This window comes from Lonchura striata, chromosome 11, assembly GCF_046129695.1.
Source record: "Lonchura striata isolate bLonStr1 chromosome 11, bLonStr1.mat, whole genome shotgun sequence".
Classification (NCBI taxonomy): Eukaryota; Metazoa; Chordata; class Aves; order Passeriformes; family Estrildidae; genus Lonchura; species Lonchura striata.
Genome location: NC_134613.1, coordinates 21,973,567 through 21,996,725, shown reverse-complemented (window position 1 = coordinate 21,996,725; position 23,159 = coordinate 21,973,567). Strand labels below are relative to the sequence as shown.

General features: G+C 45.8%; 2 protein-coding genes across 5 annotated transcripts; one reads left to right on the top strand and one right to left on the bottom strand.

Annotated features, from left to right (window-relative positions):
* The first annotated feature begins 1,507 nt into the window (after positions 1-1,507).
* On the top strand, positions 1,508-12,862 carry CILP (cartilage intermediate layer protein). Of its 3 annotated transcripts, none has more exons than XM_077785940.1 (9): positions 1,508-1,805; positions 3,346-3,469; positions 4,306-4,389; positions 5,131-5,184; positions 6,649-6,834; positions 7,935-8,249; positions 8,357-8,465; positions 8,907-9,064; positions 9,660-12,862. In XM_077785940.1, the coding sequence occupies exons 2-9, from the start codon at positions 3,412-3,414 to the stop codon at positions 12,188-12,190; spliced, it is 3,495 nt and encodes a 1,164-aa protein (XP_077642066.1). In that variant the 5' UTR covers positions 1,508-1,805; positions 3,346-3,411; the 3' UTR covers positions 12,191-12,862. The 3 variants fall into 3 exon arrangements, with proteins under 3 accessions (XP_077642066.1, XP_077642067.1, XP_021408282.2); XM_021552607.2 differs by having other exon boundaries at positions 1,623-1,652; XM_077785941.1 differs by lacking the exon at positions 6,649-6,834.
* Positions 12,863-15,027: 2,165 nt separating this feature from the next.
* MTFMT (mitochondrial methionyl-tRNA formyltransferase) lies at positions 15,028-23,159 on the bottom strand. Of its 2 annotated transcripts, XR_013340681.1 has the most exons (11): positions 23,028-23,159; positions 22,056-22,268; positions 21,525-21,647; positions 20,620-20,722; positions 19,990-20,065; positions 19,355-19,446; positions 18,748-18,829; positions 18,353-18,435; positions 17,820-18,038; positions 16,670-16,884; positions 15,028-16,152 (listed from the first exon to the last, which is right to left on the bottom strand). XR_013340681.1 is itself a non-coding variant. In XM_021552562.2 (9 exons), exons 1-9 carry the CDS (start codon positions 23,150-23,152, stop codon positions 17,838-17,840), a joined length of 1,098 nt encoding a protein of 365 aa, XP_021408237.2. In that variant the 5' UTR covers positions 23,153-23,159; the 3' UTR covers positions 17,599-17,837. The 2 variants fall into 2 exon arrangements, 1 of the variants encoding a protein (XP_021408237.2); XM_021552562.2 differs by lacking the exons at positions 15,028-16,152; positions 16,670-16,884 and having other exon boundaries at positions 17,599-18,038.

Below are 23,159 nucleotides of genomic sequence, written 5' to 3'. Positions count from 1 at the left end.
TTTGCATGAACTCACATGTCCCAAACGTGCTCCTAAAGCCACACACATGTCTCCAGAGCTTGTCTTGAAGGAGACATGCTAGAGAGAAAACAGACATGCTGAGGAGGCTGCAAAATCCCCTGCAGAAATGCCTGCACCTGCACTGGGTTAGAACTACCATCCCACTTCCATAATGTAAGGAATAATAGTTTATTCCCTTTGTAGAACAGCACATTTCCTTACCCAGCAGTGCGACCCACAGGAATTGATGCTAGGATGTGGGCAAGCAGCCAGTGGGACTGGAGATGTCTTGCCAAGGCACTGGTGCTGTGCTTAGTGTGGGTCAGCCATGGTGGGAGGTAGGTTCCATCTGGGGAAGACAAATTCCTTGCTCTGCCACAGCACCTTTCCCACATCTCATCTTCATCACAGAGGGGAAACAGAGATTATCTCCATGTTTATGTCAGAGGTCTGCAGCTTCCAGCTCACTGTGCACTCCTTGCCCACCAGATAAACATTCTACCATTTTTGGCAGATCTCAGGTGTTTTTTCCTTTTCCCTCGTAAACATAAACAGGAGCCAGTGTAGGTCATCACTGACTATTTTTTATGTGACATCTTGATCTGTGTTCCTCCTGCACCACTCCCTCTGGCAGCAGGGCTGACAAGGATTACTGGGAGGTGGCTTGGGACGCTACTGACCCCCCACTGGCTGCCCCAACACCCATCCCCTTCTGTTGGGGGTTGCTCCTACAGCACGTGCTTTCACACCACATTCCTGCAGCAACCATCTGCACAGTCCAGTGGCGCCAGGGCTGCATGCATGGGTGGCAGTCACTTGCACAAGGCCACATGCCTTGTCAACACCCAGGAGCCCTATGTCCACAGACCATTTGCCACAAGTTATATGAGAAAAATGTGGCTGCAGAGGGGGGGAAAGCCTGGAAGGCTGAAGCCAGACTGGGGCAAGCAGGAAACTCTGGTGAGGGTCGTTGCTAGATCTCCCCACGGTTCAAGATGCAGTCACATTTATTTACAACGGTCCTGCCTCTGCAGCTATGAGCTACCACGGGTGCTCAAACCAATCCCACTGGCTTTGTCCCACATCCTCACATCCCCACAGCATCCTCATCTGACCTCTGCCCATAGCACAGGGGCAGAGGTGGACAGGCAGTGCAGGGAACAGTGCTCAGCTGAGCCCACACCTGCAAAATGGGGCAAATCCACGTGCACTGCTGGGTGGGCACCACGTTTGTCCCAAACCGGGTAAAGCCGAAAAAGCATCCCCAAAACTCATTGCCTGTTCGCTGTATCTCCACCTTCAACACTCAGCAGCATCTATTTCAGATCCAGACCCTGGCTGAACCCCTAACAGTGACGATGCTGTGCTGGGATGTGGTGCCCACACCAGGACGTGGTACCCACACCGTGCCCTGTCCCACCACCAGCAGCAGCCGCCACGCCGTGGCATCGCCACAGGTTTCTGTTTACCATCACCTTATTAAGGGATTATTCAGGCTGCGGTTTCCTCGCGCGTCCGATCTGTTTGTGCTCGCGGCCGGTGGCTCGCTGCCATCCCCTAAGCTACACGCCGGGCTATATAAGCGACCTCGCCGCCTCGGCGGCGGGAGGCTCGCACACAGCCCGGCTCCGCTCGGCGCAGGGGAGGTTTCGGTAAGCCGCAGTTCTCTCTTCTTCCCTACCGGCTGCAAATCCCTGAACACGCAGCTGAAAAGCCCTCGTCTCGCCCGCGGATCTCAGCTCGGCTGGCGGCTCCGCGGCGGGAAGACGGGACTCGCCTTAAGTGGGGCTTTTATGGATTTTTAGGTAAGAGGAAAAAACCCAACTCAATCCTGCTTTTTTTCCTATCTGCGGCAGATAGTGGTTATAGAATTCTGTTGTGTTAAGGCGGCGTAATTAAGAGCGGCTGTGATTTAAGGTGAGGTGGAAATTAACTAATGGGCAGATGACGGCACAGAGGCTGGAAAACATCGATGGGGATGCGGTTCCCTGCGTCCCGCTCCTCCGTTCCTCGTCCCAGCTAGTGGGCTTGGGGAAGAAGGGCTGTGGGACAGCTGGAGCGGGGGTCTGAGGGGCTTTGCTCAAGTGGGGCGATTTCATCTCCCGCGGCTCTATCCAGCGCTGGCTCGCACAGCCCCCTGCCAGACAGGGGACACAGGCAGCTCCAAACCTTCCCTGCTGCAAGATCCGGCCGCCGGAACCCCCCTTTCCTAGCATCGCGTGTCTGGGTACAGAGGCATGTATCCCAATACCAAACCCAGTGCTGAACAAGTTGCAGTCAGATCCAAAAATAGTTGCCAAGTAGGAAACAGGGTTAATTTTTTCCTGGTTATTGTCTGGCTGCGAGTTCACAACCCCACCGTAAGCCCACAAAATACCGCTCATGTGTTGCTTGTTATTTTTGCTTGACTGGGATTTGCTGAGCCATAATCAAAGTATTTCCTAGTCCCACATTCCCTGGTCTCAGAGGGGATGGTTAGTACCACTTACAAATAACAAAGTGTTCTCGCCAGTGACTGCTCTTTGTCAGCCCCATTTTATGGGTAAACTGAAGCACCAAACAGCTGGGGTAATACTCTTCCCTCCTCCCAGTTCATTAATTTTGGGTGCATAAAATAAAGCACCTGGAATTCCAGCTGATGGTCACTAGGGATAGCATCAACTCCACAAGTACTTTCAGAAATTAAATACCTAAATGCTTGATGCTCTAGGGCAAAGGTACTCACTGAAAACAAAATCTGAAGTGGCTGAGCTGGTGAAGAGTGACACAAAGCCTCAGTCCCACATCCATGCCTGCAGGAAAAAGAAAATATTGAGCTTCTTGCTACATTTGCAGGAAAGACTTGGCTTGCACATGGGTTTTTCTGTTTTCAGAAGTGCTCCAGAGCCCTCCCTCTCCTCACACTCTGGGATGTACTGGGATAAGATGCTCACACTATGCCCAGTTTGCAGGCAGAGGGATGGAGGCATGGGGCTGTCCTTGCTCCTGTGGGGAGAAGAGCTAGGTGCTGGGGGACCTGCAGAGCTGCGTGGGTTGTGAGAGATCCCTGCAGAAGTATTTAAGCTGTTCCAAGGCACGTTAAGGAGATTCTGTTACAATGTAGTATTCTGCAGAATAGATTTGGGCTCAGATTTGGGCACAGATGAGAAGCAGGGGGAATGCGAGCACAGATGTGGAGCCCCTGCTGCTTCCCCCTGGGGGAGTAAATGAAGAGCTGCTGGGGATGGGTGAACAGGGGATATAAATGCCCCTGTGTCATGTTTTGGAGTGGCTCAGCCTGGGAGAAGCTCCCCAAAAGCAGCAGGATCTGGGTGAGCTTTGACACGGTCGGGTTTGTCTCTGCAGGACTGGGGAAGGCGTGGGACGGCTGCAGAAACTCCAGGAATCCCCTGGTCACCTCTGGAGACAGCGATGGTCACCATGAAAGGCTGGATCCTCCTCCTCCTCTGGGGTGCCACTTCTGTTTTAGGTGAAGGTTAAACGTTTCCATTCTGGTCACTGTGCTGTCCCCTGCCCGTGCCAGTGCAGGCACGTCCGTTGGCAGCTGCTGAGCCAGCAGACACAGCCCGACATCGATGCCGGGTGCTGGTCTGGGTCACTGCGGCGCTTGCCCGGCCAGACAACTCCCACACAAGGACTGGCTCCCATCCAGCCCCCAGAGTTCGAGCAAAGCCTGTCTGAGAGTCAATAAGCCTCTGGTTGACCAGGGATGAGCTCCCCGGCCCACTGGTCATGCTAGGACCATCCCTGCCTGCTGTCTCTGAGATCCCAGTGTCTAGTCTGCACCCAGAAGAGCACAGGGGCAGAGTTGGGCACAGGGGAGAGCTGGTGCTGAGGCACAGCTCTCCAGTTTATATGGGACTGTTCCCAGCAAGCAAACCAGGAACCAGCCACGGCCATCAGCTCCCATCAGGCACGCAGGTGGCCAGCAAGTTCAGAAACCAGCTCCTGTCCCATAGAAACAACAAATATTAATCCACCTTGGATTAATATTTCCTTGCACATGGACAGGAAGGACATATTTTATCTCTCCAGCTATAAAAAGATGAGTTGGTCTGAGCTGCTCCAATACAGAAAATATAAAAAAGTTTTTCTTGGGTGATAAAGAGAAATAGAAAACTTGTATCATACTTGAGCTGCAGTGATGCTGTGGGACATATCCATTGTGTCCTTCTCTTGGCATCTCCTGCACTGCATCCTACAGGAGCTCTAACCAGCCACAGTCCAATGGGAAAGCTGTAATATTGAGCCTAAGGATGTCAAATTCCTTGAATCTAATTTATTCTTTCATTCACTGACCCTTAGGACAAAGGATTCTGAAACCAGCCCTCACCAGGGTCCAGATAGGACAGAGAACCTTCAGCCCGCTGGTAATGCTCAGCTTGGAGAGTAAGTTAATTCCCACCTTGGGTGGATTTTCCTTACTGGACAATTTTCCCAACAACTTACAACTCACCAGTATTATTTGAGTAGAAGAGGACATTAAGGGTTAGAATCATTCTATGATTCTATTATTTAGGCAATGGAATAAATGTTAATCATCCACGACCTCCTGTAGGGTTTTGGCTATCACTGACAAATGCTGTTGGCTCCTCTCCTGGAAAAGGGAAGGTCAACGTGTGACCACAGCCCCAGCTCCTGCGGGAGGCACGCGCGGGCTGGGAGGGTGAGAAGAGCCCAGGGATGGGCCAGCACATGCTCTGACCTGCCTTTACCCTGCCCAGCCTGCCCCACACCCTGGGCAGTTTGTGACACCATTCCTTCAGAATTAAAGTCTGTGGGGAATTAATTAACCTGCAGAGACCACTCTGCTCATTAATCCCCAGGAAATGCCCTGACCTCTCATCTTCACTGTCCAGGGCTTAGAATTTAAATTCCAGCAAGCACTGAAAGGGCTGGCCATGCTGAAGGATTTGTGGATTTTCCCAGCCTTTTCCCCAGCTCCCAGCAGCCCTCTTAGCCACTGAGAAGAATCAAAGCACTGAGAGGTCCCCTCCACTTACTGAGGGGTATTTTTTTGAGAACCACGGGTAAAATAGTTTCCCCTTGAAAGTGGATGGCACAAGGCAGTGATACTGGGGCTGGCTCCCTGGCTGGCAAACCCTGCCTGAATCTCCCCTCTGCCCACAGGTACAAGGAGCAGCTCTCGCCGGGGAGACCCAACCTTCACCTACGTCAGACGCAGTACGTTCCTGCCAGCCAGTGCCACGGGGCAGCCCTGTCCTTTTCCATGTCCCACCAATGCTCGATCCCTCAGCTTCTCCCTCATCCTCCACGTTCTGCTTTTTCTGCTGTCAAAATGCTACCTGGAGCCATATAATGCCATTTTCCTCCACAGGATTCCCCTGTTCATTTTCTATAATCACCAGCCCTGCAGATTAAAGCAGCTGATCCCAAACAAGCTTAGGATCTTGCTGAGATCCCACTTTAATTTGTTGCACATCCAGTTTTTGCTTGGGGCAAGCAAAAATAGGCATTTACCCATAGGATGTGACCTCATCCCCAAGCCCACCTCCTCCTGCATGCCTCAAATTACTAAATAATAAGTCATGGATCCCACTACTTGGGATGCTGAACTAGAGATGCTGATGTGCCAACAGATTAAAACCCTGCCCATTTACGCCAAGTGGTCGCTCCAAGCCAGACATGACACTTCCATATCTGCTCTCATTTCAAGGGTCTTTCCCACCCACCTGCTTTTATGAGCCAGGATTGGTTTCAACCACCCATTCACAATTTGAACAGTCCAGCCCTGTGCCTGTCTGCCTTTCTAGGAAACAAATCAACCTGCTCTATTACAAGTTGGGTGGAAGAATAGGTATGGGAGATGACATAGCACACGTCTCCAAGAAACTTCATTTTTAGAAACTTTAGTCACTAGTCCATCCTCATAAACATTATTAGAACACTGTCATTTTTTTAAAAGCCCAAACCACAGACTTGGAGTGGATCTCATCCATTCAAAGTAGCTTAAATTAATAACATCTAGTAGCCCGATTAAAGAAAATACTTTAAAAATATAACCTCATATTAAACTCCCAATGTGTTTTGCAAATTTTCTGTTTTACCAATCAGCTGGCTCCTGACATGTTCAACATGCTTGGTAGCATCTTAAGCTTCTGGTTTGCACTCAGTAAAAATGGTGCTCACAATAGGACACACACTGCCCCTATAGAAAACATATGTTGAAATTTGGTTAAAGACATTTAACATGATCATACCAACAATTTTACCCTTTTTTGGTAACTATTTAACCATTCTAGCTTTTATTTAAACTATTTACCACATTTGAAACAGACAAGCATTGCCCCGCAAACAACATTTAAATGAGAATGTGTGTTTGATTTCCTTAAGCCAAAGTTATTCAACACTAAGCATGAGCTGCCTGCACTTTGCTCCCCTTGGGTTTATCTTAATCATCCTGAATTTGGCAGCCTGAGAGGAATTAAGTCAGAAGCCTTCAGACGCCTTCTCATGCTTTAATTTCCAGCTCCCTGAACATGCTTTGACTTTGTTTAATCCATGTGGTACGTAATATCCAAATGTATAGTCTGAGCTCTATAGAAGCTGCTAAAACCCAACTGGCCGTTTTTGGGCAGCTGTATGTGTAATGTGCGTCTCAGTAACACATCACTGATGTTATTCAAGGTCCACTGGTGCAAGATTCAAAAAGGTTTTTGTCTCCATGGTCAAAATGGAGCGAGTGCTCAGCAAAGTGTGGCCAAACCGGGGTGCAGAAGCGTACCAGATCCTGCCTAGCTGAGAGCCTCTGGGGCGTGCACTGTAATGAAGCAACTGAGGAAGGGCGGCTCTGCATTGGACATGTTTGCTCAGGTGCTCCTATAAACTCACTTATGGGCAGGGGAAGATGTCGTGGTCTTACCACTGCCCAGGTGTTGAACTCCCTTTGCTGTCATTTTATCGTCTTTCTCTCCTTTGACAGAATTTAGTGATTCCCAAGCAGGGCTGGAGATCACAAAGAGCAGAGGAGGGCGAGTTTATAAACAAACAGAAAGATAACAGGGATTCACAATATCTTGGGGATATAGAAAAAAAACCTCATTAATCTTTTTATAACAGCAGCACTCAAGGTGGAGTCAGTGACTGCAGACAGCTGCCTCCATAAAACCTCCAGGAAAGAGATGATTTGGGAATATCAAATTGCCATAGTCACTGCTGAAGGGGCTTGTAATTAATTATATTATTCTTGTAATCCCCTTTTAACCAAATAATTCTGAAAAAAATCTGAAAATACATTTTGTGCAGAAAAGTTGTTTCAGGTTTTCCCTGATTTCTTACATTTATTTTCATCTTTGAAATATCAGATAGCTCCTGTACAGTGATGCTCTGTGATTGTAAAAGGAATGGCCTAAGTCTTGAGAAAAGACAGATTATTATTTAGGATTAATCACTCTAGGTAAATGAGAACAGAATAGTATTTGTGAGCCCAAATGTTAAACCCATTGGTAATGCTAACTTGGAAATTACCCCACATCCTGCCCAAGCCAGGATACCATTGAAAAAGGGGAGACAGCTTTTGGGACAGACCAAAGTCAAAACTTCTGGGCATGCACTGGTAACAGAAACCTAGAAATTTTATGACATTGAATTTGTAATTTTGCCAGGGTTGAGCTAAGAGCTCACATGCTAATCAAATTCCCCTGAAATTCAGCCCTTTGGGGAAGGTAAATAACAGTTCCTAGCTGTAATTATATCCACGTGGCTGCTTTCTACTAATTGTCAGGTTCAAAATGACATCGCCCTGACTTTCTAATGCACAGCTGTGGGTAATCAGGAAAAATATGTTTTGGATACAATTTACTCCTTATGCAGTATTTGCCTTATTGCATCTAAATGAAAAGCAGATGCAAGAACATGCTGTGAGTGTTGTGGGGACTTGTGGCTATTTTTTGACCTGTCTGCTTTTCCTCCAGCCTGCAACATCACCTGTCCCATGGGCCATGTCAACGCCGACTGTGACACTTGCATGTGTGAGGATGCCACCCTGCACGGGAAGGTGTCTCTTGAGGATGGGTCACCTGCTGCTGATGCTCGGGTCTACCTGCAAGCCAAGAAACTCAAGCTGTTGACAATGGCTGATAACAGAGGCATGTTTAGGATCCCAGGGGTTTGTCCTGATGGGAAAAACACCCTTAAAATAAAGAAAGCCAAATATGCAACAGCAACTGTCACCGTGCCTGAGAGCAACCGGAGAAACCTGGCAATCCAAGTGCAGCTGCACCGATCAGGTAGCCCCAAAGAGGGGGGGGTCTAAGAAGCTTTATGCAGACATCAGAAATAAACTGTGGTTTTATGAGAGGAAAAGTAATGAGATGGCCTTTTCCTTCTCCTGCAGGCAAACCCTATGTTTTCAGGAGCCCTGAGGACAAAGCCAGGAGAGTGGGACAGAGCGTGTCACTCTGCTGCGATGCCCGAGGGAGCCCAGCTCCTGACCGCTACCTCTGGTAAGGAGCTTGAATTTGATCTGCCAGAAGTCTTAGCTGTCCCAAGGATGCCAGTTTTATCTCCTTACCATCTCCATAAATGGGGGCTTAGTTATAAAACAGTTAAATGCGCTGAGAACTGATGGCTGCAAGCGATGGCTTCCTCAAGATGGCACAGCAGTGTCATCTGCTGAAGGATTCACTGGAAAAATACACAAAGAGTTAAAAAACCTCATCAGACACAACTGGCAGCTCTGTCTGCCTGCAAGCTGTCCAGCAGCCACATCACAGTACTGCCTGGAATAGGGGAAAAATGTTTAGGTGATGCCACTTAACCAAACTAAAACTTCAGGGAAACAGGGGCAGGAAATCTGGCAAAATCCACATAGTAGGATGCAGGATTAGGCCATTGCTGTGCTCCAGCCAGATGGTGAGTCTCTGTCCCTTAACTGTTCCTGGCAGGTACCACAATGGCTCACTGCTGGATCCCTCCTTGTACAAATATAAAAACAACCTGATTCTGAAGAACCTGAAGAGAGAGCAGTCAGGAGAGTATTTCTGCAAGGCCAGCAGTGCTGGGGGGTCAGCAAAGTCCCAGGTTGCCAAGCTGGCTGTCATAGGTAAGAGAAAATGTGCCTGATGTTCTCCAAGTAACTGGGGAGGTGTTGGTGTGCAGGAACCAGAAACTGTTATACATCTGGTAAAGGAAAGTCACAGGAAAAATTCTTGAGGTTTATGTTATTCATCTGTTTGCAGACAAGCTTTAGTGAGCTGGTTATGAACCAGATGCTCCCTACAAACGAGAGCTCTGGATTGCAGGTGGCCTATCAACCTCAACCTGCTGCTGTCAGGAGATTTCTCACTGACTTGCTGCCTGACATGGGAGTATTTCTGCTTGTTTAGGGTTGTCTTTAAAGTCTTGGGACATAGTCTTGCCATAGTCAAAAAGCCAGGCAGTAGCAGAGCATCTAGCTGAGGGTGGGCTGGATGACCATAGTGGATAAGCAGGAGCAGGGAGGATCCTGCAAGCAGCTCTTAATCAGGGTCCTAAAGCTAAAGCTGAGCTACTTGCTTCACTGAAATGAGCTAACCAGCTCACCACTCCTGCGAAAACCTCACTACTTTTAGGAGCAATGTTTAGCTCGGAGGTTTCAGACAACATAGCAATAACTGTACAATTATTTCATGCTGCTCATTAAGAAATCTATTCAACAGGAAGACAAGAGGCAGCCTGTGATTCCCAACCCCAAAGCCACCTCATCCGACTTCCTCACGATTGCTTCCAAAAAACAACAAACTCCTTCTATTACGACGTGGGCAAGTGCCCAGCAAAGACCTGTGTGGGGAAGCTGGATAAGGGACTTAGGTGTAAGGACAATGTCTCCTACTGCTGTGGGGTATCCAAGATGGAAACCAGGGACATCTCCTGCGATGGCTACACGCTCCCCACTAAAGTCATTGTTGAATGTGGTTGCAAAATATGCACTGAGACTAAAATATTGGTTCGAGGCAGAGCCACAGCAGCAGATAATGGTGAGCCACTGAGGTTTGGCCACATCTACATGGGGAACAAGAGAGTGAGCATGACTGGCTACAAAGGAACCTTCTCCATCCACGTCCCAGCAGATATGGAGAGACTGGTTCTAACTTTCGTGGACCGGCTGCAGAAGTTTGTGAACACAACAAAAGTTCTACCCTTCAAAGAAAATGGAGGTGCTGTATTTCATGACATCAAGCTACTAAGAAAGAAAGCCCCTGTTACATTGGAATCAACCGAAACCAACATGATTTCTTTGGGGGAAATGGAAGAAGATGATCCAATTGCTGAATTAGAAATTCCTCCCAATGCATTTTATAGGAAAAATGGAGAGGTATACAGTGGCAAAGTGAAAGCCAGCGTGACATTTCTGGACCCAAGAAACATCTCCACAGCCCCTGTGACACAAAGTGACCTGAACTTTGTAGATGAGGAAGGAGATGTATTTCCACTCCGCACTTATGGCATGTTTTCTGTGGACTTCACGGATGAACAGGGCACTGAGTCCCTCAATGCAGAAAAGGTGAAGGTTCATTTGGATGCTGCTCAGGTCAAGATGCCAGAGCATGTGCAAGAGATGAAGCTTTGGTCCCTGAACCCAGAGACAGGGTTATGGGAGGAAGAAGGGGACTTTAACCTCGAGAGAAGCACACGGCGCAAAAGGGAGGAGAGAACCTTTTTGGTTGGGAACATGGAGATCAAAGAGAGGCGTCTTTTCAACCTGGATGTCCCTGAGAGCAGACGGTGCTACGTCAAAGTCCGAGCCTACAGAAGCGAGCGATTTCTGCAAAGCGAGCAGATCCAAGGGGTTGTGATTTCTATTATAAACATGGAGCCAGAACCAGGGTTCTCCTCCAACCCCAGAGCATGGGGCCGTTTTGACAGTGTAGTCACTGGTCCCAATGGTGCCTGTGTGCCTGCCTTCTGCGATGAACAAAACCCTGAAGCCTATGGAGCTTATATCTTAGCAAGCATGGGAGGTGAAGAGCTCGAAGCTGTGCCCTCTGCTCCCAAACTCAACCCTACTGCTATTGGGGTCCCACAGCCATACCTCAACAAGCTTAACTACAGGAGAACAGACCATGAGGACTCCAACATCAAGAAAACAGCATTCAGCATTAACATGGCCAAGCCAAGCCCTAATTCACCAGAAGAGAACAATGGCCCTATTTATGCCTATGAAAACCTCAGTGAATGTGAGGAAGCTCCATACACTGCTGCTCACTTCAGGTTTTACAGGATAGAAGGAGACCGGTATGACTACAACACTGTTCCCTTCAGTGAAGATGACCTCATGAGTTGGACCGATGACTACCTGGCATGGTGGCCCAAGCCCATGGAATTCAGAGCCTGCTACATTAAAGTAAAAATAAATGGACCCCAAGAAGTGAATGTAAGATCTCGTAACATGGGTGGGACACACCCACGCACCATCGGCAAGCTCTACGGCATCAGGGACGTGCGCAGCATCCGTGACCCCCAGCAGCGGGACGTGTCAGCAGCCTGCCTGGAGTTCAAGTGCAGCGGAATGCTCTTCGACCAGGACCGTGTGGATCGCACGCTCGTCAAAGTGATCCCACAAGGTAACTGCCGTCGAGTGAGCGTCAACAGCATGCTCCACGAGTACCTGGTGAACCACCTCCCCATGGCCACCAACAATGACACCAGTGAGTACACAATGCTGGCACCTCTTGACCCGCTGGGACACAACTACGGCATCTACACAGTCACTGATCAAGACCCAAGGATCGCCAAGGAAATTGCCCTGGGGAGGTGTTTTGATGGCACATCTGATGGCACATCCAGAATCATGAAGAGCGATGTCGGCGTTGGGTTGACTTTCACCTGTTCAGAGAGAAGCACAACAGAGCAAAGCATCTTCCAGTCTCAGAGGAACTTGGGCCAGCAGTCTCCCAGGGAATCGGGCCGGCAGCCTCCGAGGGACTCGGGCCGGCAATCTCCAAGGGACTCAGGCCGGCAGTCTCCGGGAGACTTGGGTCAGCAGTCTCCAAGGGACTCGGGCTGGCAGTCTCCAAGGGACTCAGTCCGGCAGTCTCCAAGGGACTCGAGCCGGCAGTCTCCAGGGGACTTGGGCCAGCAGTCCATCCTGGTTATGCCAGGGCAAAGCCCTGTGTATCGAAGGCCACCAGCAAGCCGCCATAACAACCAAGCCAGGATCCCAATGACAGGTCAACGTCCCACCTACTAGAGCTGTATAGGAGCATTGGTAAAGTCACTCATGCTCAATTCAATATAATTTGAAAGTAACATCAACCTGCTAAATAACGTAATTGAAAGCTGGTAGGTGTCATTATTTATGAGACATAATTAAGGTGCCATTTTTTTTTCCCCCACCAGAAAGGAAAGACGTAAGGCGAGAACTGGGGGCCAGCAGAGGTAGTGAGTTTGTGTCTTATTAAATGCATCCATAAAAATCTTCTTTCTGCCTGACATTAAACAGCTTCACATGATAGCCTAAAGGGAAGACTAAATACAATTCAATTAAGTGATGTACATAAAACATTCTTCTGTTCTGCATCTGCAGACTTTGCCAGCCCAAGTACTTGTACAGTAGTTGGTTAACATGAAAAGGAATAAACTGATTTCCTCATACTGAATTCAACTGCAAGGTTTCGTACTTGAAATGTAAGTATTTTATTTATTTCTAGCTTGTTTTAGAATTACTGTATTCAAGCTAAACTACTGGCAGCTGCATTTCTAAGAACTCACATGCTCAACAACACAGAGAAGCCATGTGGATTTGTAGGCTCCACGTAGATACAGCTAGAGTTTGCTCTTGCTTCTTGCATTATTTGACAAGAAAATCTATGCTCTATGATAGGGTAGGTTAATAAAAAAAGTAATTTTGTAACTTTGACAATGTGTGTCACTTTTGTGTTTGAAATGCCCAAGTAAATAAATCACATGTAGAGCTGATCAAAGAATAATCTGCAGGATTTCATCTTTCTGTTCACAAACAGGTCACAACTTTATTGGTGAGACTGATCCTGGATATGGGTGAGGGCATTTGTGGATGCTCTGGCTCTCCTGCAGCTCCAGGGTTTGGCCATGGCATGCTGCAGTCAGGGAATCTCTCCGCAGCTTGACATGTGAAAGTCAGCAATGGTTCTGGGAGAATCAGAGCAGCAAGTCTGGGCAGGGGTGAATTAAGGAGTGGCACAAGATGGAGGGAAAAGAGAGCTGGGAATTTGTGCTTTAATGATGGTCAGCAACCAGGCAATGTTGATGCACCAGTGCTGGGTGGAGACAGGGAGAAGATGGGCTCCCCTCCACACTCAGCAGCAGTGAGCATAAGCAGCTGGCAACAAGGTGCTCTTAGCTAAAGGCACAGCAGACCACAGAAGGGGTCAGTGATCCCTCTCCAAGTGACCTGTTAAATTGTCCTTTCAACTCCCCACCCTTCCTAGAGTGAAATCAAGGACCTCACAGCACAGAAGACATTGCAAATACTGGCAATAAACTTTTGGGGTGCAGACAAACCAGCAAGTCTCTGACACCAAAACTCCCACCAAGAGAAATCATAAAAAGGTGGGCAGTGCAATTGGTTGCAAACTGGAATTCAAACACATGCTCCAACATGGGTTTCCCTCTCCTACCTAATCCCCCCACTATGGATAAGAAGCCAGTTCTAGGCCAATGCTGCCATACCCACTGCCCATCAAGGGCATAGGGAATCTTTCAATAGCGTTTAGCAAGGTTGTTCTCCAGTCTGACAAAGGGCAGGCTGAATTATGCCTTAACAGGTAAAAAAACCCTTAAAAATCCACTTTTTAATGCAAATTGACAGTTATCAAAGAAAAGCAGAAAAGGAAGAGCTGTGGAATACTCTGGCACATCCTCTTCATACCAATGAATTTAGACTCAGTGTGTTTTCTTTTGTGTCTAGTCTGCTGCAAGGGCTTGGCAGGAGCTGGAGCCAAGGCGGCCAGTGGGGAGCATTAGCTTGGACCTTCCCACAGAGCTCTTGGCTTACGCAGAGAAATGTCTCTTCCCTCTGCTCCCCTCCTCCTCTGCAGACAGACAGCCAAATCCCAAACTTAGTTTCATCACTTTGAGAGTGAAGTAACACAAATGACTTCTACAGACTAACCCAGGAGATAGATGGATGAAAGCAGGCTCAGGATCTGATCCCTGTGCTGCATGTGGGCTCGCCAGTCAAACACAGCAGACTACAGGGCTCTTCCTTCTGGGGAGAAATGTGTGTTTAACAGCACTGAAATAGTCACGGCCCTACAGCCTGGAACAGCCAGAAGCTCTCCAAGTTTCCCCGAACTGTCCCCCTCTGCAGCTTAGCACTGACTTGGAGGAACAAACTAATCTGTGCACTCACTGAGTCCCTGAGCTCTCCCAGGAGGCTTCTGGCAGACTGTGCTGGACGCAGAGCAAGACACAGGTTTCAAACACGGGTGCTTAAGCACTACCAACAGAAAACAACCATGACATAACCACCACTCAGCGCTAACACTTCACCGTTACTGATGAGCCACCATCCCAAATACATTAAGAAAAGTTTATATAGGAGCAAAGGTACAGCAGGGTCCTGGCATCTGCTACTCACACAAATTTTATGCTACAGTTCAATGTCAGTTCTGACTCCTCCAACTTGTTTATGGTCGGTGTATGGCAGTGTCCCTTTTGCAGCCTGAAACCCAACACACACTCCCACATAACAGAGAGCATCAGCTGGAGGAATGCGGGAAGGCTGGGACTCAGCTCCTCCCTTGGCCTTAGCCTTTGGACCACCAACCTTGAGGAACAGGCTGAAGGAGACCTGGCTCCTAAACATCGGCAGGTTTGTGGCTAATGGCAAAGCATCTCCCATTAAGGTCACTTTGTTTCCAGTCCACAGATAAATCCAGTGACCTATCCCTCCTGTTTTTGAAGGAAACTATTGCTTCCCAGAAGCTATCACGACGCTAACAGATAGGATAAACAAAAGGAGAGATATTCTTGTCTGGCCTCAACCAGCAAATTATTGGGGGATTTTGCAAACAACTTTATAAAAAGGCTCAAGTACTTCTCTGATTACTCACTCATACTTTTTATTTATTTGTAATGTATTCATAAAACAAAAATAAAGAGGTTTCCTAGGAAGCAGGGGGAGTAGTAAGGTTGCAGAACATGAAACAGATGCATCTAATTGTGAGCCACCAGCATCTTAGGAAGGATCACTCCCTCTACTAACATTTATTTGAAATCCATTATGAAATCACCCCTATCCCACACCAGAGCCCTTCTGGTGCCCAAATATTTTGCAGTTCTGTCAGTGATTTGGTCCCAGTGATGTTAAAATGAGCCATAGTGGACAGTGGGTCTGTGAATACCTCTGTTGCTTTCCCTCTCTCCTCTGAGAGAAGGACAGCTGTTTTATTTTGCTAAGATCCTGTTCCAATGGCCAGGGTAGCTGTACTCAACCTCATTAATGGTACTGGGGATCGAATCACTGTCTGTGTTCCAGAGTCAACCCTGACATGCTATTCCACACCTCATCAGTGAATGCCCCATTTTTGTTTTGTCTGTTCTGCAAAAATAATCAGATTTTCATTACTTATTGAGTTAAATCCCTGCAGAGCCAGGTGAAAGCAAAGTTTCCAAAGAGACATTTTGGCTAACAGCTGCCTGGGGAACACCAATTCCATTTAAAACTTCTCTACCATGCCAAAAATAGCATGCCAAAGACTTTCTCGATAAAAAAAATAAATTAATCTTACCTTCTTTTGCTCCATAAAATGGCTTGGGTAAAGTTGTGCATATTCAGAGCTAGGACATTAGCTGTTAAACAACACAGAATGGTCTAATCTTTTATAACCTCTCACACAAAAAGCAAAAGAAGCCTTATAACAAACTCTGCACAGATCAAAAGATTAAGTTACAAGTATATGGGATCCTGGCTGAAATATGGTTTAGACGTTATTCACTATTAAACAACTAACTGAAGGCATTCTGTACCAGATTTTCACCAACTTTTGTCCAGCTGTCCTTGGTTTTCACCCAAAAGGGATGCAGCGAGCTCCATCTACAGGGATTCTGGGCACAGGCCACCTCAAACTCCCCAAAAACACAGGCAAACGCTTCCTGTTGCTTTATGCTTTAGTGGGAGCCAGATTATTGTCTGCCAGCAATAGGTCTCACACCGGACGTGACCTAAAACTGAGGATGAAAGATACACAAAGGAGTTAAAAGAGTTTTCCTCATGTCACTGCTAGGAAGAAGCTATTGATTAAACTGTTTGATTATCTAAAAGCTTTTAACTTGGACTCTTCTGCCTGAACTTTTGACTGTATTCTTTCTGTGGGAGTCATGCTGCACTGCTCATTTTGCTCAAGTTATAATGAACAAGAACTAATTTTCCAGTGCCTAGGGACCTGGAATATCTAAAAAGTTGGATCCTGAAACACTGAAATTGTTGAGTCCCAGTTAACTAAAACACTTAAGTCCATAACTCTTTACCGTTAGTGCTTAAAATTATCTCTAAATTGTGGTGGTGGGGTTTTGCCATATAGTGAGGTAGCAAACCCCAGAAAACTCTCCAAACCACCCGCTATCTCCACAAACCACTGAAAACTCACTGACCCACCCACCCTCCCACTGGCATAAAGCTGTTACTAATGTTTTCAGATTGATCTGAACAGAATAAAAACAAAGCGACTCCAAAACTTGCACTTACAAAAGGTAGCAGGGAGCAAAACACAAAAATACATCATTTTCTTGGAAGAAAACTTGCCAGATTTAGAATTTCTGCAGCAAAACTGCACCGAGTCTGTGGTCAGGAACAACAGGAATTCTCTACAGGAGCCTGACTTCCACCTTGCTGTTTGCTTCTAGTTTTTGACTCTGATTCATAGCCTTGGATTTCTTGGAGGACCATGTGTTTTGGAAAACCTGTCAGAGGTAATTAATTGATGGACTAACAGCAGTAGAAGAAAAATACTGCAGCAGCTGCTTTAACAGATGCTTCTTCAGAAACATTTTAATCCTTGTGATATGACACATTTTTCTAGATTTTTTGCTTTTACTTCAGTAGAACTCAGAAAAAGCAGGAAAAGTTAGTAAATATTAGAACAGCTCCCAAAATATGGCCAGTCTTTGCTCTGCTGTTATACTCAGTGCTACATTACTTCTTCTAAGACAAGAAAGTGTGAGAAACACAAGTTTTGGGATTCTTGACATCAAATACTCCTTGTATATGCAACTAAGCAAAGACACGTTGAGGAAAATCTTAGATTAGATTAAGAACTCCTCATCAGGTAAAAACCTCTGACATCAGAAAGTGAAATAGTAGAACATAAATTTCCTGGATGGAGGGCACAAAAATTTTAAATGGGATGTATCCCAGGACATGAAAACAGAAAGGGGAAGAAAGAAAATCATGATGAACAGGAAAAGGTTCTTTTATGTTCCTAGCTAAGTTATTCACCTCGATGCAGGGATACAGAGAATTTTAGGATCCACAAGAATATCAAACTAGACAGTCTAAGTCTTGGTGAGCATTAAAAAAGCTCACTGAATTTTAGTATTTCCATATTAAAGTAATTATCCAAAACTTATGCCTGAAGAAGATTATACCAAAGTCCTAAAAAAACCACCCTAAAAACGTTGTATAAAAATAAATTTATTTCTCAACAGTGGAAATGGATTTATTCAATATCTACAGCACTCATGGAGATTCTCCTCCTTAACAAAGAAAGAGAAGAAGTATCTTCAGGAACCCACCATGAAAACATGTGGGTGACAATAAGATCAAACACTATGGGAAGAAATCCCCTAATTAAGTTCAATGTTATAGGTGGGCTTTGAAATATTTTATATTAACTTACAGACATTGAAAAATACATTTATGGTTTTATATCCTGTGCCAATGTTCCCCTCTCTTTCAGAGTCTTTTTTGCCATGCTAAGTTTGAGTGTTTGAAATCTACATTCCCGATGAACTGTTCTTGGATTCTGCTGGAACCAAGAGTGCATATATCCATTGTAGAAGTCAACTGCTGTAAGCTTCTTCTTTAAAATGACTGTTTTGATTCCAACCCAGCCTTCCTAAATATAAAAAACAACAAAAAAAAAGGCAGTAAGCTCCTTCATGTTTAGAGCTATCTTTAGCTCCCATAGGCTGGCTTACAGAAGACATTTAAATCAATGTCATCAGGCTTACAAGTCAAATTCTTGCTTGCAAATGTGCAAAGCCTGTTAATGGAAATTAAAACTTTAAGGTATCAAATAAAACATCTGGTGCTGATCTAAACTAGTACAGAAACTAATAATGGACAATTAAGATAAAAGTTATGCACCACACAAATACTAAAAACCTCATCTTTAGTGCAGTGAATATTAAACAAATAAAGAAAGCCTACCTTGCAGCGAGCTATCAATGTTTGGGACTTTTTATGGAACAGCACTGAACCAGGAACAACTTCACAGTCATTTTGTATTTGATCTAAAAGCAAAGAAGGATCATCCTGCATTTTTATGCCAAAAAGTACACAAAATTTTGAACCACTTCTGTTCCTTTGAAGCATGATAACCATCTTGAGTCACTATTTTGCTGAAAAATATTTTATTGTATTCTGTGTTTTATTATAACCAAATGAACAGAAACAATCAGAACAGAATTATTCTCTGGCACTACTCCATATCTGATCCATGAACACTCACTAAACCCTGATCACAGTCATACACCTTGGCCCACATTGCACTCAGATTCTTAAAGAAAATGGTTTAAAAAATTTAATAATTTAAGAGTAAATACCAGAAAAACCAGGCATATTATCCACTTCCACAAAATCCAGGAGTTTAATGGCAGTACCCTTCCAGAGTGTCTGCAAAGGAAACTGGAAACAGAAACAGATGACACATTCAGAATATTTTCACATTTCCAGGCTATTTTTTCCTCAAGCAAAATACCTGTGATACTAACATTAAGAGAAAATTTAGCTGTATGTCTAGATAGGAGATTTTTCTTATCAGACTTAGTTTTCCTGAGTCTTCCTCAACTTAAACCATTAGTCTATGCAGAAATTAGTTAAACAATTAGCTACAGCAGCTCTTCACTGTGGATGTCTGCACTGTTTACTGCCATGCAGAGATGTCACTGTAGCATTCCAAACCTCCTCAAATACACCAGGGAAAATCTCAGAGCTAAGGAAACAATATAAAATATAAAATTTTTGAGCTGATTTGGGATCAAGTACATGAAAATTCCACCTCTAATGACAAACTACCAGGATTTTAAAACACATGCAAGGTTACAGAGGCTAAAATAACTAAAATTGAGGTATAGTGATTAGTTAAAATATCTACACCAAACTCAGCCATGCTACAGGACAAAAAACAGTTCCAAAAAAATCCAGTCTCACCATACTTCCTATTGCACGATGCAGTTGAATTATTTGTGCAGCTGTTTGCTCTTCCCATTTTATACAACTCTTTGCTATAGAGATTTTCGGAGCTGTGGGGAAAAAAAATTATAAGACTTCTTATTTTGCTTTATGTCTTTTAGCAAACAGCTGTACTACTTTATCCTGTTTTAAACTTCGTTTTTTCCTGACCAAGTGTGGGCCTATCATTCAGCCAAGGTACCTCAGAAAAAAACTGGAGAAAAGATTTTATAAACATCTAAATTTGGATTATTTTTTATTCTCAGTTGTTCTCTTTATTTACCCATTGCACTGCAAACTTGTATCATGTTTTTAAGTACAGTTCTAACCCTTCTATCTGCATTACAACAATGAAGAATAAAAAACTCAGATCTTGTGACATCAACAGTGATTTTTGATATTGTACAAGTAACTGAAAAAAAAATGCAGTAAGTCTGAAGAATTCTAAAGCATTTTTTCTCCTGTGTGACTTTTTTAAGCCAGAGAAGGTAGTGAAGAGAGCACATGGAGAAACTAATCTAAAAAAACCACAATGCAGCATGGCAGGAAACATTAATTTTCCTGCTGATAAAGGAAAAAATTAACAAGTCACACTGAAAAAAATGTGTACCTACCAAATGTTACTCCTTCTTTTGGCTGCTCTTTTTTATTTTTTAAACTTTCAGGTAAGTTCTTCAAAACTGCTAACAGCTGCAAAATTAAATTTTGAACAGAGTATTAATCAAGATAAGTTTAAGCAATAATAAACATAGTAAAACCTAATTTTTCAACAGTGAAACTGTCCTGTGAGCTTTCAGGAAATTGGCTCAGTATATTCAGAAAATGCATATCCTTGACACAGAGACAGTAAAGATATTCGTTCCCACTGAATCACAATTATAAAACTCAAAGGTTTTTTTAATGGATGATCACTTCTCTGATATTAATCCCAGAACACGACAAAAGCCGACTATTAAAATAAAAAAGCAGAAATTCATTTAAAAGAAAGAGCCTGCACTGTTTCCACAGCATTTGGGTTCTTCACTGTATAGAAACACAACAGCAACATACAGGATTGACACTGACACCTGATTACAGACCACTGAGCTCTCCTCTCAAAAAGGCAAAGTGCACACAAACACCAAGTTTCACATCATCCTCCTCCTAAATTTGAAGCCAGCTGAGAACAAGATTAGTAAGAATTCTGTTTGCACATGTTCAAAGCAAAGTACCAGTCAGAGGTGACACAGCTGGCAGGACTTTACCATGCTCGCACCCATCTTTGCCAACATCCCTTCCAGCTCCTGTGCTGTACAGCGGGGAGGAACAGCAACCTCTTCTTGCTTAATAATTGGACCTACATCAAACCTGCAAGGTAGAAAACAAACCTTACTGGAGAAGCTGAAGCTTAATTAGCAGTTCAAAAGTCTGCATTCAATACATTAGCTCAGTTACTAATTATCATTTTTTATCCCCTCTAAAACTATTTTTCATATGTCATTTCACATTATCAAATGTTTGGTTCACAAGACAACACAAAGAAGAGAATACTAATCTTGGCAGCAAGATTCGCTTCAGCAAGCTGAGACTAATATGAACACACAATTTACAGTTCAGAACATGAGATCTAAGAAGAAACAACTTGAAATACTTAAGATGAAATTTGCTTCACAATTTCCTGAGATCTATTATTAGACAAGCATCTAAGAAAGGAAAGTAAAATAATGTATTTTCACAAGCATTTTAAGCCAGAGCTTGGGCTGAAACTAAAACATATCACCTTCCCCATGCCTGGACAGGCAATTTCTTGTTTTCTGTCCACTTGCAGGACATTACAGACGACTCTGAAGTCTGAAAACCAGATCTTTTCTGTCCTGTCATACCAAGCCTATTGATAAAACTGTGTGACTGCTCTCTGTTCCCTGTGGTAATGCTAACAATTAGAAACCAGGCCCAGAGTGCAAACCACACACTTACTAAAATACTGTAATTGTGGCAAATCTCATATAGTTAGATGAACATTTTTAAGTGTTTCAAACTTTAAAATGAATCACATATATTTAAAAAATTGTGGTTATGTAGAATGAGTTAAATTATTACTTCAGCAGTAATTATTTAAAGCCCTGAGAGGCAACAGCAATGAGTCATCTGCCAGGCACACCAAACCTACCTTTTTGGCCTTATTTCCATGATTGTCACCCCTGTCACCTTATCATCGTGAAGCACTGTGTGGACTATGGGTGCAGGACCACGCCATCGTGGGAGACAGCTGGGATGGACATTCAGCACGCCACTGGAATGAAATATTCACAAGTTAGAACAGGAATGGTACCTGAAACATACCTAAATGGAGTACAATATATATTACAGTGAAACTACTATCTGCACATACATACGTTCTCATGTGTTACTGGCTTAAATATGCACTTGAAGGAAAATTCACACCATATAGACTTCAGTTTCTCAGCGAACACAGAAAGAGATGTGAGGAATAAAGGCAAATATTCTGCTGAATATTTGCATAAATTTACACGCATGTGTCAAAGAACACTGAATTTCAAAATGACAGCAATAGGGCTTAGGCTAAGTATATGAACACAGGGAAGCTGACCTCACCTACTGCACATCACAGATGCTGCCTCAAAACAAGAGTGCAGCTTTGCTAATGAAGCAGTGACAGATGTCCAGTCCACGCACTTACTATGGGAATTGGAGAATGAGCTCCTCGCTTAGAAGACGTCCAAAAGAGGCCACCACACCCACATCAAACTGCCCCACGGGTCCCGTGTGTGGCCACTCGTGCACAGGCAGCTGGAGCTCCCTGGCACAGCTCCTCACGGGCAGGTGGGAGGGCAGGCGGGAGGGCAGGGTCACCACCTCCAGCCGGGACACCAGCGAGTCCTCACTGGGCTCCCTGGGGTGGACAAGGTGTTGAAGGCGTAGAGCAGGTAGACTGAGGCGAGGGCTGGGTCACCTCCACCCTCGCTGTGCCCCTGTGCCAATCCCCACAGTCTCTGTAATCCCGGTCCCTGTCCCAAGCTCAGGCTCCTTCCCGCTCCTTTCTCTGTCATCCTCCCTGCCCAACCCACGGTCCCTCCCGCGCGACTCCACCTCATCCCTCAATAACCTCTGAGCCTCACCACCGGCCCTCATCTCCCATCCCTCGGTCCCCACCCCCTCTCACCCTCCCCAGCCCCTGCTGTGTCCCCTCAGGCTCCGCGCCTCTCAAGAGTAAATCTCCCCCTCAGAGTCCATCGGGGCCCTCAGGGTCCATCTCCCTCTCAGAGTCCATCACGCCCCTCAGGGTCCATCTCCCCCCTCAGGGTCCATCTCCCCCTCAGAGTCCATCACGCCCCTCAGGGTCCATCTCCCCCCTCAGGGTCCATCTCCCCCCTCAGGGTCCATCTCCCCCCTCAGAGTCCATCGTGCCCCTCAGAGTCCATCTCCCCCCTCAGGGTCCATCGCGTCCTTCAGGGTCCATCTCCCCCCTCAGAGTCCATCGTGCCCCTCAGAGTCCATCTCCCCCCTCAGGGTCCATCGCGTCCTTCAGGGTCCATCTCCCCCCTCAGGGTCCATCGCGCCCCTCAGAGTCCATCTCCTCCCTCAGGCTCCTCCCTCACGTCCCCGCCTCCCGCGTCCCCTCTGCCCCCTCTCCCCGGCGCCCGGGCGGTACCCGGCGGCCCACAGGGCGCGCAGGGTGGTCACGGCGAAGCGGTCGGTGCCGAAGAACAGGACGCGCCACGGCGGCCCCGCCGCCCTCACGCCGTCGCGGCAGGCGCGCAGCACCCGGGCCCGCATGGCGGGG